At 39.4% G+C, this 18650-nt stretch overlaps 1 protein-coding gene across 1 annotated transcript in view; it reads right to left on the bottom strand.

The window, feature by feature from the left end:
* Positions 1–11519: 11519 nt before the first annotated feature.
* The window catches only part of Mroh2b (maestro heat like repeat family member 2B), a 98146-nt gene continuing 91015 nt past the window's right edge, over positions 11520–18650 (bottom strand). The window contains exons 36-42 of the mRNA XM_026410232.2: positions 18047–18193; positions 17617–17799; positions 14153–14308; positions 13681–13812; positions 13164–13266; positions 12171–12236; positions 11520–11626 (exon numbers count right to left, since the gene is read on the bottom strand). Coding sequence (XP_026266017.2) covers positions 11520–11626; positions 12171–12236; positions 13164–13266; positions 13681–13812; positions 14153–14308; positions 17617–17799; positions 18047–18193 — 894 coding nt within the window. The remainder of the gene's footprint in view (positions 11627–12170; positions 12237–13163; positions 13267–13680; positions 13813–14152; positions 14309–17616; positions 17800–18046; positions 18194–18650) is intronic.

Genomic DNA, 18650 nt, shown 5'->3' with positions numbered 1-18650 from the left:
GTATAATTTGAGGTCAGCTATTGTGATGCCTCTAGCATTGCTCTTCTTGCTCAGTATTATTTTGGTTCTTTGGGGTCTCATAATCTTCCAAATGAATCAAATGAATTTTAAAACTTTTCCGCTACTTCTATGAAGAATGTCATTGGAATTTTGATGGGGATTGCATTAAATCTGTATAACACTTTTGGTAGTGTGGCGTGGCCATTTTGACAATATTCATTCCACCTATCCAAGAACATGGGCGGTCTTTTCATATTCTAAGATCTTTTATTTCTTTCTTTACTGTTCTATAATTTTTATTGTAGGGGTCTTTCACCTCCTGGTTTAGATTTATTCCCAAGTATTTTATTTTATTGAGGTTATTTGCATGGGATAGTTTTCCTGATTTCTTTTTCAGCAGACTCATTATTGGAGTATAGGAAAGCAATTCATTTATGTATGCTGATTTCGTATCTGACAGTTTTCTAAATTTGTTAATCAGCTATATGTCACAAACCTAAGGTCAACATCATACTGATTAGAGGAAAACTGAAAGCATTTACTCCAAAATCAGGAATAAAATAAGGTTGTCCACTCTCACCACTCTTATTCAACATAGTCCTTGAAACTCTACTAGAGTTTCAATCAGGCAAGAGAAGGAAATCAAAGAGAAACAGATGGAGCTGGGCACGGTAGCATATGCCTGTAATCCCAGCAGCTTGTGGGGCTGGGACAGGAGGAGTGTGAGTTCAAAGCCAGCCTCAGCCACTGTGAGGTGCTTAGCAACTCAGTGAGACCCTGTTTCTAAATAAAATACAAAGCAGAGCTGAGATGTGGCTCAATGATAGAGTGCCCCTGAGTTCAATCCCTGGTACCTCTCTCCCTCCAAGAAGAGACACAGATAGGAAAGGAAGAGGACAAATTATCTCTATTTGTTTTTTTTTTCTTTTTTTTTTATTGGTCGTTCATAACATTACATAGTTCTTAATATATCATATTACACGGTTTGATTCAAGTGGATTATGAACTCCCGCTTTTACCCCGTATACAGATTGCTGTATCACATCAGTTACCCTTCCATTGATTGACATATTGCCTTTCTAGTGTCTGATGTATTCTGCTGTCTGTCCTATTGTCTACTATCCCCCCTCCCCTCCCCTCCCCTCCCCTCCCCTTTTCTCTCTCTACCCCTTCTACTGTAAATCATTTCTTCCATTTGTATTCTCTTGTCTTACCCCTCCTTTCCTCTTATATGACATTTTGTATAACCCTGAGGATCGCCTTCCATTTCCATGCAATTTCCCTTCTCACTCCCTTTCCCTCCCACCTCTCATCCCTGTTTAATGTAAATATTCTTCTCAAGCTCTTCGTCCCTACCCTGTCCTTGTTTACACCCCTTATATCAAAGGAGTCATTTGGTATTTGTTTTTTAAAGATTGACTAGCTTCACTTAGCATAATCTGCTCTAATGCCATCCATTTCCCTCCAAATTCTATGATTTTGTCATTTTTTAATGCAGAGTAATACTCCACAGTGTATAAATGCCACATTTTTTTTATCCATTCATCTATTGAAGGGCATCTAGGCTGGTTCCACAGTCTTGCTATCGTGAATTGATATCTCTATTTGTTGATGACATGATTCTATATTTAGTAGCCCCCTCCCCCAAAAAAAAACCTTCACCAGAAGACTTCTAGAGCCTTTTGAGTCATTCTTATATCATCCATCTTACTCATTGTCTTGAACATATGAAGTTCATTTATAATAACTGTTTTAAGGTCCTTTTCTGTTAATTCTAGTATCTTTGTCATTCTGGGTACATTTCAATTTGTAACAAAATTTCTTTTGCTAATAGTATTTTTATTTTTTGTAATTTTTAATTTGATGTTAAGCATAATGATTTTTAAATTGTTTGAGTGTTGGTTTTGTTGTATTTCTTTAGAGAGTTCTACTAAAATTTGCTGTCATGCACAGTTAAGTTACTCCAGGAATTGAGGGAATGAGCTCCAGTAATTGCTAGGTGTACTGGTTTCTGGTGCTTCTTTCCCTCACTCATACACAGCCCCGTATTCAGCACGTGTCAGCAACAGTCCTATTCTGATGATCTCTAGAACTCTCACTTCCTCTCTGTGAAGTTCCTTTCTCTCAGGCATTTTTAGTTTTTCAATTCAGTGAAACCAATTGACTCTGAGTTCCACCTACCTATTTGGGGGCCTGGAAATTGCTACCAGGCCATATGCTGGGGAAGACTAAGTCTCACCTAATTTATTTCTCTTTAAGGGCTTGTAATCCTTCACTGATTATTTTCAAATATCTGAAAACCATTGATTTTATGTTTTTAGCAGTTTATGGTGGGGATGTCAATCTAGTCCTTATTATTTCAACATGGCCAAAAGCAGATGTTTCTTAAAAGCACTTACAGGAGACTTCTTATCTAATTTCAAACATGAACTACCTGGAGGTGTATTTCCCAGGTGTAGAATACAACATCACTGAAGGTGTTTATTTTTTCTATGTCTTTGCAGCTTTTGGAATAAGCCCTGACTTTGGGAGGAAGGGGCTTAATTTTACCTAGGTATTGTTATCTCAAGTATGTTCTTAATATGAATTAAAGCTCTGGAAGAGGTGTATTAACAAATTCACTGTGTAAGATATATTTTCTCTTCCTTCTGCATTTTCCCTCTCCCTATTTCTCACTTTATTAGGTCATCAAGGGATCGATTTACTTTTGTGTCTTTTCTTTTTTTAAACTATCAACTCTGCCTGAACTCTTTCTGCTCATAGCAATAAGAGACATACCAGTCATTTGGAGAATGCTAAGTAGTTCAGTGCTCTGGATCGAAGTCTCAGTGTCAGCTGTGGGAATGATGAGAAATAAAGGTGGGGATGGATTCAGTGGAGTGGGTACATCAGGCTAAACTCAGAAGTCAACTTTTTATCTTGGATGAGTAGAAACCCACTGGAGGTGATATCCCCTTTAGAATTTTGTTTTAAAAGACAAGAGATCAACCGGGTGATGATTGGAGGAATGATTTAGAGGAAACAACACTGGAAGCAAAGGTACATTGAGTACAAAGAGGACGATTCTGCAGTCATCCTTGCAAGTGACCAGCAAATACCCCAAATAAAGAGAGAGGATATGAAGGGTTGAAGAGGAAGAAATTAATGATCTGAATGCACTTGATGGGATGAGAAAAGAGGGATGGTGGCCTATTCTTGGGCTCTTGATTGGAAAACTGAGTGTAGAGATGATACGACTAAATACAGATCAGGATATAGTAAGTTCAGGGTTTGGAAGTCACTAAATTGATGTACCCTGAGACAGGAAGGTGGGAAGGTAGACCTGGGATTAAGGAGTGATCTGGGTAGGAGTAGAATTTGAGGAGTTACCAGTATATAGGCAGCAGTTGAAATAATTTCAATTATTAATTTATTATTTGTACATACGTATAATCTAAACTTGGTATAGCATATATATTTTGTTTAAAAAAGAAAAAATAAAATAAGTAGGATTAGTGACAATTCCCTGTGGTAGGGCACAAGAGTTAAAACTGTATGCTTATTATCTTCATCTGGAGTAGGGTTAGCTCCAACACTGTCAATCTTCTAGATATCTAGACTTAAAACTTCAGACTATTTTTATTTACCCCATTTAAATCTGCCAGGCAATATCCCTTGTCAATGCCTACCACCTGGCTCAGTAGTAGAGCGCTTGCCTAGCATGGGTGAGGCTCTGGGGTCAATCCCCAGCACCACATAAAAGTAAACAAATAAAATAAAGGTATTGTGTTGATCTACAACTAAAATATATGAGGTCTTGTATTTGAAATATATTTAAAATATATTAACACATTATGTTAAACATATTTATCTTCTCAATCATTTATAACTTCTTTTTGGTGAAAACTTTCAAAATCTTTTATTCTAACTTTTTGGAATGCATGTTATCTCTGTTATCGATAGTTACCCTAATGAGCAATATCGATACCCATGGATCAACCTTCCCTCACCCCTCCTTATCCCCTACTTTCTCTAGCCTTTGATAACCACCATTTTATTCTGTTTCAATGAGATCAACATTTTTAGTTTCCACATATGAGTGAGATCATGCATACTTATCTTTTCGTGTCTGCCTTCTTTCACTTAACATAATGATATCCAGTTTCATCCATGTTGCAGCAAATAATAGGATTTCATTCTTATTTTTGGCTGAATAGTATTCAATTATGAGTATGTGCCACATTTCCTTAATCCAGTTATCTGTTGATGGACACTTAGGTGGTTTCCATTTCATGACTATTGGGAACAGTGCTACAGTAAATGTGGAGAACAGATATCTTTTTGACATACTGATTGTATTTCCTTTGGAAATATACCTAGTAGTGGAATTGCTGAATCATATAGTAGGTCTATTTTTAATTTTTGAGAAACCTCCTTAATGGCTGTACTAGTTGACCTTTCCAACAACACCGTGTAAGGGTTCTTTCCTTCACATCCTTGCCACCACTTGTTATTCATCTTTGTGGCAATAGCCATTCTTAGTGAGTGAGGTGATATCTCATTGTGGTTTTATTTTGCATGTCCCACGAGTCAGCTTTACTTCTTTTTTTTTTTCAAATTTATTTTTTAGTTGTAACTAGACACAAAATCTTTATTTTATTTATTTTTATGTGGTGCTAAGAATCGAACCCAGGGCCTCACACGTGCTAGGTGAGTGCTCTACCACTGAGCCACAACCCCAGCCCAGCTTTACTTCTTAATAAAACTTTCCTGCTGTCTTCAGATGAAACAGACTAGAAATCAGCGGTTCCACCAGCCCTCCCCATGGGGCCTATCTGCCCCAACTAAAGGTATATGGCATATTCCTGAATAGAGCTTCTTAGGTTGAATGTGAAATGATGGTTTCCTTATGATTCTACTGGGAGTAGGGAAAAAGATCATTTACAATTCCCCTATTTCTGCAAAATTCAGAAAGTTCTGGTTGACTTGTCCTGCAGGCAACGCTGTTCCCCAGGCTCTCGTCTCTAAGACAGAGCCTGAACACTTTGCAGTTAAGAATGGAGTTAGGGCAATAGTCAATTTGATCTTCAGGACTTGCCTCTAAGAATAGTTGGAGGAAATAGTAGGTAATGTTGAAGAAGGGCTTTCTTTTTTGTGATTTTTTGGGTGCACTATAGCTACATACAATGATGGGATTCATTGTGACATATTCATACAAGCCCACAACATAATTTGATCAAGTTCATTTCCCAGGATCTTCTCTTTGTGTCTAATTCTCCCTCCTCCTGATAGAAAGAGGATTTCTTATCTTGTGTTTTGTAGTGGCTCTCAAACTGAAAAAGAAGTATGAGTCACATATATTTGGAAAATTATATTCTTCAAATTTATCTTGCCTTCAGGATAACCACATAATTCAATAAATAAAATCCAGGACAGTTTGTCCAGAAGGAATACAAATAAGTAAGAGTGTTTTGTTGGATAAATGAAGTTTGACAGTACAAGCAGGAACAAATGCCATTTTTTTTAGGTCATGACTTGGTGATTTTATATGCATGTAATGACAAATAGATGGTCCCCTCACATTTTTGTAATGAATTCCATGATCCCTTCCTCATGCTCACCTTGTTTCTGTCATGTTTTCTACTATCTCAGTACCAGGAATACCTGCAAGAAATATAAACTATAAAGTCCATGAAATGATAATTCCCAAGCTGCAAATATATAAAATTATTTGTCAGAAAGTTGCTGTCTTTCAGGGGCTCCCGACCAGCTCCCAATCTCCTACTATGTCTGATTGATGACCCAGGCATTCTCTAATTCTCTACTCAGGTGATTTGAAGGATCATGGTGGGGTTGGAGACTAAATCAAATAGTGAAAAATCACTATTAGAAAATCTTTGCTATAATTTCAGAGCCTGGTGAGGATTCTAGAAGAAACGGCTGTTTCTGTATTTTATCCTTTGAAACTGTGGCAGTACACGGACAGTTCTGGTTAAGCAATTCCTCTGGCCTCTTTCACTGGAAACTTGTTTATTTCTTCCCATCTGTAATCTGGTTCTCTTTCCTGGCAAAACTGCCTTCCCAGCAGGGTCAGCCAAGCTAAACGTCCCTAATTTACCAGCAGAACACTGGCCCTCACTGTTGGGTGAAAGGGCAGCGTACTGAGTTGCAAAATAACATGATTTGTAGCCTTTCAAAGCACTGCTAGCCCATTAGGCAGTCTATGAACATTACAGAATCTCTGTCCCATAATAAACATGGGTGGAAAAATGATAATGTTTGCAGATAATTGTGAGGCAAGCACAGGAGTGAAACTAAAAGGAATCTGTAATTTCTTCAGAAGAACACGAACAAGCTTTTCTTCTGTAAGTCTATTTGCTGGGACCCACAGGGATTCTTCCTCACTTGGGTAACATGCCTGTGTTTAAACTCTTGGAATGAACTACAGAGTAGTTCCAGTACCATGGAGGACCAGTGGCAACTTCTCAAGGAAAGAGACTTAGTGGCTGGAGAAATAGAAATAGTTGTTGGGGAGGAAAAGGAGACCTAAATTTCTCCTATCACAAAGCCTGACTCTGGTTCAGCTCTATATTATAAGAGTGAGTAAGAACACTTGGGTGGTGTCTAACAGAGACTCTGAAGCCACCAGAGCAGAAGACAAGAAGCTGAGTTGAATGCTTCTGGGTTAGAGGGGCCACCTCATTTGCATCCTCTTCAGGAAAAGCAGCAATATTCATAGACTCAGGAATATGGCCCTGCCCCACAGGGGTAGGGTAGAGAGCTGGTTTGAAGTACCAACCCCTGAGTTGATGTAAATATTTGTGACTCTAATGATAAATGTGTTAGTATTAATAATATTTATATTGTATAGTTGACTTTACTTGAATAATGATTCAGTGTCAGGCTTCTAAACACCTAACATGTGCTGTGGTCTGAATGTTTGTGTTTCCTTCAAATGCATGTGCTGTTGAAACCCGACTCCCAAGGTAGGAGTATTAAGAGGTAGGGCCTTTGGGAGGGGTGTTGATCATTAAGACCCTACCTTCTTGAGCAGGATTAGTGCCTTTGTAAAAGAAGCCAGAAGGATCTGGTTTGCCCCTCCCACCATGTGAGGATGCACAACAATTCACCACATATAAAGAGAGGGCTCTTACCAGATGCTGAATCTTCTGGCATCTTGACCGTGGACTTTCCAGACCCCAGAACTGTGAGCAATAAATTCTGCTGTTTTGTATCCCAGTTCAGGATGTTTTGTTACAGCATCCTGAATAGACTATGACATGCTACTCACTTAATCCCCCAAATAGCACCTTGAGGTAGAAAATTATCTTAATGTTGAAGATATGGAAATTAAAATAATAAGAGGTTAGGTGGCTTTCTCAAGTCCTACAGCTAGAAAATGGTGGAGCCAGGATGTAAAAAAAGTCCTAGAAATTCCCTCTAGCATTAGATTTAGATCTTTAAAGGTTTAGTGGCAATATTATTTCGTGTGACCATTCTACCTAGTTTCCATCAGTCAACCTAAACAAAAAAAGGATTTTTATTGGGTGCAAAGATGGGTGGGCAGTGGTGGTATATGTGTGTAAAAAGGTATTGAAATTTTTGTCAATGAATTTATACTTGAGAGCTACCTTAATTCTGAAGTCACTCAAGCCAAGTTCTCCTAATGTTTTGTGCTACTTTCTTACGCTTTCCTGTGCAGTGACATAATTGCTAGTCTTAAATAAATGGCCATTTAATTAAGGTTAACGAAGACTAAATAAAATTAAAGATTTAATTCCTCAGATATATTAGTTACATTTCAAGTGCTCAGTTGCTTCATGTGGTTAGTGACTACCATATGTTAATATAGGAAGAAAAATGATTTCCATCATTCAGAAAGTTTTATTGGTTAGTGCTATTTTGAAAGTCATTTGACTTATAATGATCTGCCCAAAGAAGTCGATTAAATTCATATCCTTTGCCTTGCTCTATTTCATATATTTTATGCTTGGGAATAGTTTCTGATTCCATTAAGAATTTGATGAAAGCCATCACTCAGAAATTGCATACAATTCTGGCAGGATCATGGCCCCTCTGTGTAATAGTTATCTATTGGTGCATAGAGAATCACTTCAAAACTTAGAGGCTTTAACACATCAATGTTTACATCCCAGCTCAATTCATAATAGCTAAACCCTGGAACCAACCTAGAAGCCCTTCAACAGATGAATGGATAAAGAAAATGTGGTACATATACACCATGGAATATTACTCAGCCTTAAAGAAGAATGCAATTGTGGCATTTGCAGGTAAATGAATGGAACTAAAGACTATCATGCTAAGTAAAATAAGTCAATCCCCCAAATCCAAAAGCCCAGTGTTTTCTCTGATAAGCAGATGCTGATCCATAGTAGGGCAGGGTGGAGGGTAGGGAAGAATAAAGGAACTTTGGTTTGTGTAGAGGGGAGTGAGGGAAGGGGTGGGGCTGTGGGGATGGGAAGGACAGTAGAAAGAGACAGACATTATTACCCTATATCCATGTATGACTACACTACTGGAGTGACTCTGCACCATGGACAGCCAGAGGAATGAGACGTTGTGCTCTGTTTGTGTACAATTTGTCAAAATGCATTTACTGTAAAATCAATCAATCAATAAATTAAAAAACTCATAAAATAATTATAACAAAACTATTTATTTGTTTCAGGAAATAAATTAATTATTATATTAAGAATTGTTTTAAAACACCAAAGTTTTACTTTTTTGTTCTTGTTTTTTTTTAGTTACACATGACAGTAGAATCCATTTTGATATAGTTATACAAGATGGATTATATCTTATTCTAATTAGGACCCCATTCTTGTGGAGGAACTACACAATGGTGAGATTCAGTGTGATGTATTCAGATATGTATACAGGAAAATTAGGTCCCATTCATTCTACTCTCTTTCCTTTTCTCATCCCCCCTCTCTTCCCTTCATTCTCCTTTGTTGAATCTACTGAACTTCTATTCTTTCCTTCCCCCTCTTCCTTACTGTGGATTACATTTCACATATCAGTGCGAACATTCAACCTTTGGTTTTTTGGGATTGGCTTATTTCACTTAGCATGATAGTCTCCAGATCTATTCATTTACTGTCAAATGTCATAAAGACATTCTTCTTAATGACTAACACTCCATATTATATATAAACCCATTTTCTTTATCCATTCATGTGTTGAAATACACCTACATTCACTCCATAGCTTAGCTATTGTGAAATGTGCTGCTGTACATTGTGTGACTATGTCACTGTAGTATGCTGATTTTAAATATTTTGGATATAGATGGAGGAATGGGATAACTGGGTCAAATGGTAGTTCCATTCCAAGTTTTCTGAGGAATCCCCATACTTTCTTTCCAGAGTAGTTGCACCAATTTGCAATCTCACCAACAATCTATGAGTGTACCTTTCCCCACATCCTCACCAACATTTATTGTTACTTGTTTTCTTGATAATGGCCATTCTGACTGGAGTGAGATGAAATCTCAGTGTAGTTTTGATTTGTATTTTTTCATGTATTTATTGGCCAGTTGTATTTCTTCTTTTGAGAAGTGTCTCTTCAGTTCCTTGGCCCAATTATTTATTGGGTTATTTGTTTTCCTGGAAAACACCAATGATTTATTTTCTCAGAGAGTTTTGTGGTTCTGGAGTTTGGGAGTTGCTTAACTTAATGATTCTGGTGTAGAACTCTCCTTAGATGGCACTAGGTTTGCCAGAGTTAGCATGAAAAAGATAAAATGTTCACCTAAATAAAAGATTCAGATAAATAACAAATAATGTTTTAGTGTAGTATGTAGGGAACCTACTTTTATAGGGAAAAACATTCCATGTTATCTGAAATTTGGATTTAGCTGGATATTCTCTATTTTATCTTACAATCTTAGGTTGCAGTCAAGGAACAAGCTGAGGACTTCAACTGGGGATCACAGATCCATTCTGGAGGCAGCTCATTTTCATGTCTCACAATTTGTCCTGCTTCTTCATAGGAAGATTAATTCTCTGCCACATGGAACTTTCTGTTGGTCTGCTTGAGTGTTCTCTTGACAGGTCAGTTGGCTTCCTGCAGAGTGAATGATTTAAGAAAACACAATATCATTTATGACTTGTCTTGGAATTCACATCCCATCATTTCTAAAATATTGGGTTGGTGGCAAAGATCAATCCTATTCATTGTGGGGGGGGATTACATAAGGGGCCAGATTCATCTTGGGGGCCATCTCTAGAAAATATACACTGATTTTGTAGACTATAATCTTCATGAGGGTATAGTTTTTCAATTTTTTCTTCACTTTTATGGTCCCAGTGGCTATAACAATGCCTTATAAAATTTTATATACCCAATAAATATTTTTTTAGTTGTCTATGGACTTTTATTTAATTAATTAATTTATATATGGTGCTGAGAATCAAATCCTTTGCCTCACACATGAGAGGTGAATGCTCTACCACTGAGCTACAAACCCAGTGACCCAATATATGTTTGCTAAATGAAAGAATAAAGGGACCCTTAGTTCAATACTTTAACCCCAAAGATTCCTTTGATCTTGGGGTTTTATAGGATCAAAAGATGTTTTGCCAAATAGTTTAGGGGATGAAGAGACTAGAATATAAGTAAGAAGAATTTGCAAGGATGTTATATAGGAATATATTAATAATGTTGTTAATAAATGATTATTATGGTGGTGTTAAATGAATATAGGGTTCTGTATTAGAAACTTCTTTTATGTACCTAATTTCATATGTGTATACTTTCACTTAGTATTATGGAAAAGGATAAAGGATTAAAATGCAGATACTATGAAGAATATTGACACACACACATATGTATGTGCAATATGTGCGTATACACACACATACACACACACACACACACACACACACAGAGAGAGAGAGAGAGAGAGAGAGAGAGAGAGAGAGAGAGAAGAGAGAGAGAGAGAAAGAGATTATTGAGCTCTAGGTTAAAAATGGAAAGGAAACCATGAGATTTAATAGAATGTCAGAAAGGTCTTTTGAAGAAAAGTATTTGGCATAGTCTTGATGCATAAATTACAACCTGGGAGACAATAGACAGGTTAAAGCTCATCATAAGAGTGTATTTTAGAAAGAGAAGAGTGTGGGTAGTAAATCAAAGCTGACAAAGATATGAAGGGAAAGGTTTGTGTGTGGAAAAATAAGAGTAGCCCTCTTTTTACTGATAGTGTGATTCTGTCAAGTTCTGTCACTTTTTGATGTCTGCTGGTGTTTAAACTTCCCGAGATAGAGAGAGCTGACCTGTGAAAAGTCATATGGCTGTCAACAGTCAAATCGCAGTTTATCCCTGAAGAGATCTTATGGGACTCACTTTTACTAGTGAAAGCCAGCAGGGAGATTCTGGAGAGTGTGGAATACATCACCATTTCAAGATTCCCTTCTCAGGTACCATGTCTTCCCTCAAGATGCTCCAAGTTTTTGAAGTCATGGAATCAAGACAGGAATCAGTTTTAGAAAAAGCCTAGCAGTTTATTTCTGGATGGTTTACAAAGGGATGCTTGTCTCTTTACACCTTCTCAGGAGGGTCTGCAAAGCAGCTTCAGCTGCTCTCTGGACACTGATACAGTGGTCTTGCCGAAGTTCTTGGAGACCTGAAATGGAAAGAAGAGCAAACTTAATTAAGGGGATTCAGTCAGAGCCCAGCAGGAAAAGCAAGTCAAAGCAAGGTCCACTTTACACAGCACTGGAAGGTTACCCAAGGGTCAGGCCCGTGAGCAACTGTTTCTCACACTCATGTTTTACTCTAAAAGGCAGAATTTGGAGCTACAAGTTGAGGAACTATTTTAACATTGAAATAGGGGAGAGGGTGTAGTTCGGTGGTAGACGTATGCTTAGCATGAGCAAGGCCCTGGGTTCAAGGCCAAGCACACAAACCAACAACCCTGACCTTTTGATGGGTAGGGGTAGACACAACCTCCAGCTGTCACAGTCTGCTGGGAATGTTGTCTGCAAAGGAGTGGAGCTGGAGATTATTTTATGCACCATGGAAATTCCAGTGTTTAGAGAACCTCAGAGACAATGATTGGGCACTAAAATTTTCTTTTTCTAAGTTTACATGGAACTCGGAGAAATAAAAATTTCTCTTTCCCTCAGAATGTAAACAAAATGCTAAGTGGAAACTAGAATGGTACTCACGTGTGATCAATTGTTCTCTCTCTAATAACGCCACATATTGGTTGGTCAAGTTGAGAACAATGGCATCTAAAGTCAACAGGAGAAAGAGTTACTGGTTTCATCAAAAGGGAATAGTAAATCATGTCAGACTCCACACCTGGCCAGAAGGTAAATGGTCTAGTTAATGAATGAGCAAATTAAATAACTTTCTGTGAGTCCCTTAGGATGATGTGAGTGGAATCTCTATTGAGTTTTGAGAACTATGTCTGGAAGTGGTCACTCATCCAGAGAGTATTGGGAAAGTATTGCGCCTGGGTGGGGAGTGGGGGCAGGTAACGGGTTTCAAACTTGTTTAAGATATGGTTCCTGTATTCAAGAACTTGTAAGGTATAAGGTGGCTAAGCCAGTGGGCCTGTCCCCTGTAGGCTGGTTAGTCAGAACAGGCTTCAAGATAAAACTTGGGAATTTTTATAATAGAAAGATCTTCCAGGATTCAATTATTTCCCTCTCTATAGAGTTGACCAAGAGGTGACTCACAGATGCGTACTGGTTCCCATTATCAATGTCAGCATGTTTTCCTCTTATTTCATGCTTTCTGCCCAACCTCTCAGTTTGAATTGCGTTTAGAATCTGGAGTATGGTTCATGTTAAGGAATGAAGTGAAAGAAAGTATTTAGGCAGAGGTGGCAGGCTTGGAACAAAGACTTGGGAAAAGCAAGAGCAATGCTTAGAATGAAAGGAACATGGAGGGCTCAGGAGGGAGAAGAGTCTGATGGGAGGAGAGCTCAGGATTGGCAAACCAGAAGAGGTGATAGGTTTTTATTCGCAAGAGAAAGCAAATTCCTTTGAAGGAAGTTGTTGCAAGACATAAAATGACTTTATTCTCAGCCTTGCTAAAAATTGTCATACCAGTAATAACAGTGTTTATGCTGGGGTAGCTTAATACTTAGTCCAAGAGAAAACTTGATAGGGAGAATAGACACATCTGAGAGGGCAACGTGGATGTGAGCTCACCTGTGAGCTTGAGGGCTGCACTTCTGATCATCTCCCAGTTGCTGTTGAAGAAGGTGAATGAGTGTGTGTGAAGGATCCACAGAATTTCTTGGTTTTTCTTTGCCTAGAGGAGATGTGTATTACAAAAAGAGCAACTGGAAAAGGACAATTTATTACATCCTGCATCTTGCAGGCCCTCAGAAGGGAACCCTAAAGGCCAGTGGACATGCCACAGCTAGTCATTGATTTGTTAATGGATTGAAGATTGTCTTGTGGGTACTTTGATCTCAATTTTATCCAAAGGCACTGGGGATGAAGGAACTAATCAACGGATGTGAGTCTCGTGAACCTAGAACAGATCCTACTCAGGACTTGAGCTGGGGGGAATGTTGGGGGGATATCAAGAAACACTGGGATCCTTTCAGAACAGTGGTGGCGCTGGCCAGAGATTCCTTGCTGTTGTTTTAGGTTCCCCGCTCTGGGACTTGTCTAGACTCTTGTTCTGCCATTTTCAAGGAAGCATTTACTGTACACTCACCAGTTTCACACAGAATTGTCTATAGAAATCCCTGGCCCTTAGTAGATCCTGATCAAGGAGATGGTCTAATACCCCATAGAGCTCCTGAAGGCCCAGGAAGGGGATGCAGATGACCAAGACATCACGGCAAGCCTGGAAAACAGTGTTCTGTGTCACAGTCCGTAAGGCCAGAGCCCTCTTCTTACAGGGAAGAAGTGCTGACTGGTGTTTGGAAAGGAACAGTGTTAAGTCAGTGTGGTTTGGAGGGTGTACAGTCTCCCTGGTATTTTCCCAGTTTCAAGGACGGAGGAGGAAACTTGGGAACATGTGGTAAGAATGTACCCAGAATTGGAGAAGCAGTTTTCAGGTTCACCTTTGTGGGGGTAGGGTGACTTCAGATATGGCTTCTAGTCCTGCGAGACCAGGCTTCCTCCTGGTGCTTCTCAGCCCTGGGGAGAGGAGGGGGTCTGGATGTCTGTGGAGGGACACTTACAGCTCCAATCTTGGGATTGGGGTCCCAGAGGTGGAGAAGGAATGAAATCATGCTCTTTTTTATTTCTTCAGCAAAAAAAATCTTCCACCTTCTTCCTGTTAGGGATGCCAGATCCTCAAATAACAAGACGGCAGTCAGTCTCACGTCGTCTTGCTCCTGTGGTAACAAATGTTACCTTCTCACAGGCCAGTCCCTCCTGGACCTCTTTGGTAACCTCCCCGACCTGTTCCACTTCAGCAAAGGAAGGCTGGAACTTAGGCACTGGGCACACTATTGCCACCACCCCTGTGTATTCTCCTCTTTCTCTCCTTGTAATGCAAGAGTTTAAAAAACCAAGGGCCCGGAGTTTAGGTGATGCTATGGAACTAGAGACTCGATTTTTGTCTTTGAGTAGGTGGTGGGAGAAAGTGTGACAACAGGAACGATTCAACAGGAGCGCTGTCTGCAGAGGTCCGAGAGGATTCCTGCTTATGCAGTTTACATCAGTTAGCTCAAGTACATAACATTATCCTAGGGACATGGGAACTCGAATCTAAATTTTCCCAGGTCCAGAACTCCCCTTCAAGGTGCCAAATACTCAGTAATTTGGGCCTTGGGTCTCAGTTAAACAAACAAGTGCCTGGACCTACTCTTTGAGTTTGTGATGTTACGAACCTTGACTGCTTTGTTGTCCAGGAGGGTAGGAAATGATTTCAAAAAAGACAAAGGGTAAGATTATGGAGCAGGGCAGCCTCCTATTATTTCATATGTTCCAGCAATGAAAGAAAATAAAGTGAGATGAGTTTTCTGGACAATTCCCCACCCTGCCCCCAGGCCTAGAAACCTCCTTTAAAATACTCAAGAACACAGAGGGATAAAAGGGAAAAGTAGGCCTGAGTAGCATAAAACTATTTATCTAAGTAATATCTAAACAATAAACATGAAAAGGAAGATGATGTAGATCATCCAGAAAAATAAAAATGACTCATTAGGGAAAGATCAGAATAACTAAACAAGCACACTTGTGCAATGGACATGAAAATGGAAACATTTTAAAATATATTAGGAATAAGGCCAAAGTGTATTTTTAAAACATCTCTTTGTAGAAAAATGGAGAAAATCAAAACAAAGTACCAAAAGGTAAAGAGGCATTTATTTAAAAAAAGGGAAAAAAAAACACCCCCAAACAAAACCCCCAAAACCAACTTTGGAATTTTGTAACATCAATAAAGATAGGATGATGAGAAAGCAGAAGAAAGCATTGGCAAAAACATTTTAGGGTGTCAGGAGAGATAGTAGGAACTATCTGTCAAATTCAACTTGTTTGCTTTTCTGTTTAAAAAAAAAAATGGATTCACACAGAGTAAAGTGATGACTCAGGATGACATGTGGGAAATGATAGCAGGAAGGGACCAGAGCATGGGGAGGCAGCCACGAGTTTGGTTCTACCATTGCACTGAAGCATCGTCATGTTTTGAGAATTACCAGGAAGTATTTATATACTTAGAAAGAGAGACCGCACTGAGGGATTACAGAGTTGTAGGCTTAATCTGTAGAAAAGTACAGCTCTAAATATACTGAAAGAACACTACTGGAGAATAAATTGTATGTCATAACTAAGACCTAAGTTTTGTCAAACTTTACTTGTATGCAAATGTGATGGTATTGATGGCTATTAGGAATGAGAAAGATCCAATCTAACAATCAGCTAAAATTTAGATTTTTTTTTTTTCTCCTGCAGTAGCACTGAGAAACTTTATAGGGACCACAAGATGTTAGGTAGACTTGGGATTTACTGTAGGCCCAGATTCAAGAAAAGTATTATTAGTTCAACAGCAACCCCAGGAAACCCAGCATGTGGGCCCCCCAGGGGTAACTTCAGTCCTTTGTTAAAGGTTGCATTCAGTAATTTGTGGAATGAAAAAAAGAATGATAGCTATTTTTAGAGAAGACACTAAACTGCATGGGAGCCCAGTAAGCACTTTTGAGGACAATTTGACAATTGAACGTGAAATTGGTAAATTATAGAAACTGGCTGGGAACAACAACAACAACAACAAAACAGAAAGCTCCTTTCGAAGATTAGGTTTAGACTAGCATATAAATCGGGGAAATTGCAAAAATAAAAAAAAACAAAAACTTGAGAATGATTGACTGTGGGCATATATGGAAGATTAGAATCTACAGATGCATGGTTAATAAATCGCCAGAGAGGAAGAAAGAGAAAGATTTTTAAAAATTGAAGCAAATAAATAGGAAAAGGTTGGACTTGAGAGGTAATTTTTCTTCAAATGGTATTCAATACTTCTCAGGCCTCATTTGGAGATCTGACTCAGACATAGGCTTATAAAATATTTAATGAGCAGAAAAATTAGGTTTATGATAAATAATGAAGGAAACGAAGACTTTTCAAACTGGAGACTGGAAGGTAAATAAGTAATTTAATAAAGTCTTAATGTTAATGAAAATGCACTGCAGGAGGCAACCAGCAGCTTGCCGTCAGACAACAGAGCAAGGTGAAGCAGGTATAGATCACAAAATAATTGATCTAATTTGTTATGAAGATGTATGATTTTTCCGTTGATGGTGTGAATAAACCAAAAATAAATAATAAACTGTAGTTTTCTGGAAGGTGTAAAAAATGGACCTTCCCTGTGTGGGATTGCTGGTTCATCCTTTTGGAAGTTAAGGCTGTGAACTACATTGGGAGTTGGCAAACTTTCTCTCAAAGGGCCCAACGAGTTATCATTTGTGGGCCATGTGCTCTTTGTAATAACAGCTAATCAACTCTGCTGGTGGAGGGTGAAGGCAGCCACAGACAACATGGAATCAGTGTGGCTGTGTTCCCGTAAAACTTCATTGACAAAAGCAGGCTGTGGCCTGGGTTTGGTCTGTGGGCTGTAGCTCACTGACTCCTGAATAAAATGAGACTTTGCATTTTGGAGGTGGAAAAGACAGTGTCAGAGCAACATCATCTTTATTCAAGGCCTAGTTTTGCACGGGGGTTCCCCACAAAGCCAACCTTGAAGTGAGCATTTAGGCTCAAGTAATTTCTTTGGGAGGTGAGGACTGGAAGCAAGCCTGGGGAGTGGGGATGGAATAGGGAAGGAAGGATCAAAGAAAGGGAGTCTTAGTGAGTGCATAAATTACAGGAGCAAGTGGGGCTCCAGCTGATCCTTCCTTTTAAAGAAGCTGGGAATCTAGTTTGCTGTTTCCCGTTACTTGAGGGTCCTCTCCAGGGCTTTCTTTCCCCAACAATTCTAGCTCACCCTGCTTACATCAGTCATGATTCCCAGGCCAGGGAGCACCCTCAGGTGGACAGAGACTAAGCAAGTCATCGTCCTATATGAGAATTGTTGGCGGGTGACCTCTGGGCTGACCAAGGAATATTGGTAGAACACTGCCGTCTTCTACAAGCAGTATGTGAGTGCTTTTCCTGCTTACTCACTCCTGGGGAAGGAAGATTCCTGAGCAAGCTCACTTACATCTTCAAAGAAGGTTCTCGTTTGCAGCACTATTTCCTTGAAATAGAAGCTCACGTCTCTGTCTGTAAGTAGCTCCAGGACCTTTTTGAGAGCCTTCAAGCTTTCGCAGACGACTTCAGTGCGAGCCAGGTGATACAGGCCTCTGATGATAGATTCTAACATTATCTGCTTATGCTTCTTCACCTGTTTTGAAATAAAGTCTCTTAACCTCAAAAACTCCTCTATGTGTATCTGGAAGACTGTAGGAGTTTCCAGGCAAGGAGACTGAAATTCTGTTAGGGTCACACGTACTTGGACCCAAGAGCCACTACACTTCAGTAATATATTGGGATTTTTGATTAATTTCTAAGCAACTACCAGGTGTGGGTTAGTAAATAATTATTTAAAAACAATACTTAAGTGATGTATTTCCCCCGTGAACACCTCTTACCTTATAAGGAGCCCCGCATGCGGTGTTACCCAGCCCTCGGATGGCCATTTGCCTCAGCGTGGCATTGGAATCCCAGGCACTCTGATCCATCAGGATCAGCACGTCTCGAAGATTCCCCAGCTTCCAAAGGCTTGGCTCTTTCATGAGCTGAAATCAACACACTCCTCCCCTTTAGTGAGGGTCTGACCTCCCTTCCAAGAGGGTGCCAGACGCATCCTAACTACAAAGAAAGGGCCTCACTGCTGTGTCCTAGAGAAGAAAGCTTTTGGGTGAGCTAGCCGGTTTTGTAGAGGATAAGCTCCAGGTATGACACCCCACAGGCCAAGGTTATGTGGTCATGAGAACCAGGATACCTGAATAAGAGGATTTTCCCAGTCTCAGTGGGGAACCAGGGCAGGGAAAAACAGGGATTACTGATGATGTTTTTTCTTTGGAGTGTTGGGAACGGTCTTCCTGCCAGAGTTGGAAGAGTCAGTAATGTTGTGATTGTCGGTTCCTTTTTGTTTTCTCCCTCCCAGGTTTAGTTCCCTCCCTTCTTTGCCCTGGAAGGTTTATTTCTGCAGACAGAGGGCAGGGTGTGTTTGAGGGAGCGTTCTTCCTCTTT

This window comes from Urocitellus parryii, chromosome 1 (genome assembly GCF_045843805.1).
Source record: "Urocitellus parryii isolate mUroPar1 chromosome 1, mUroPar1.hap1, whole genome shotgun sequence".
NCBI classification, from domain to species: Eukaryota; Metazoa; Chordata; class Mammalia; order Rodentia; family Sciuridae; genus Urocitellus; species Urocitellus parryii.
Note: the sequence above shows the minus strand (reverse complement) of the source record. Positions and strands in the feature narration are given on the sequence as shown.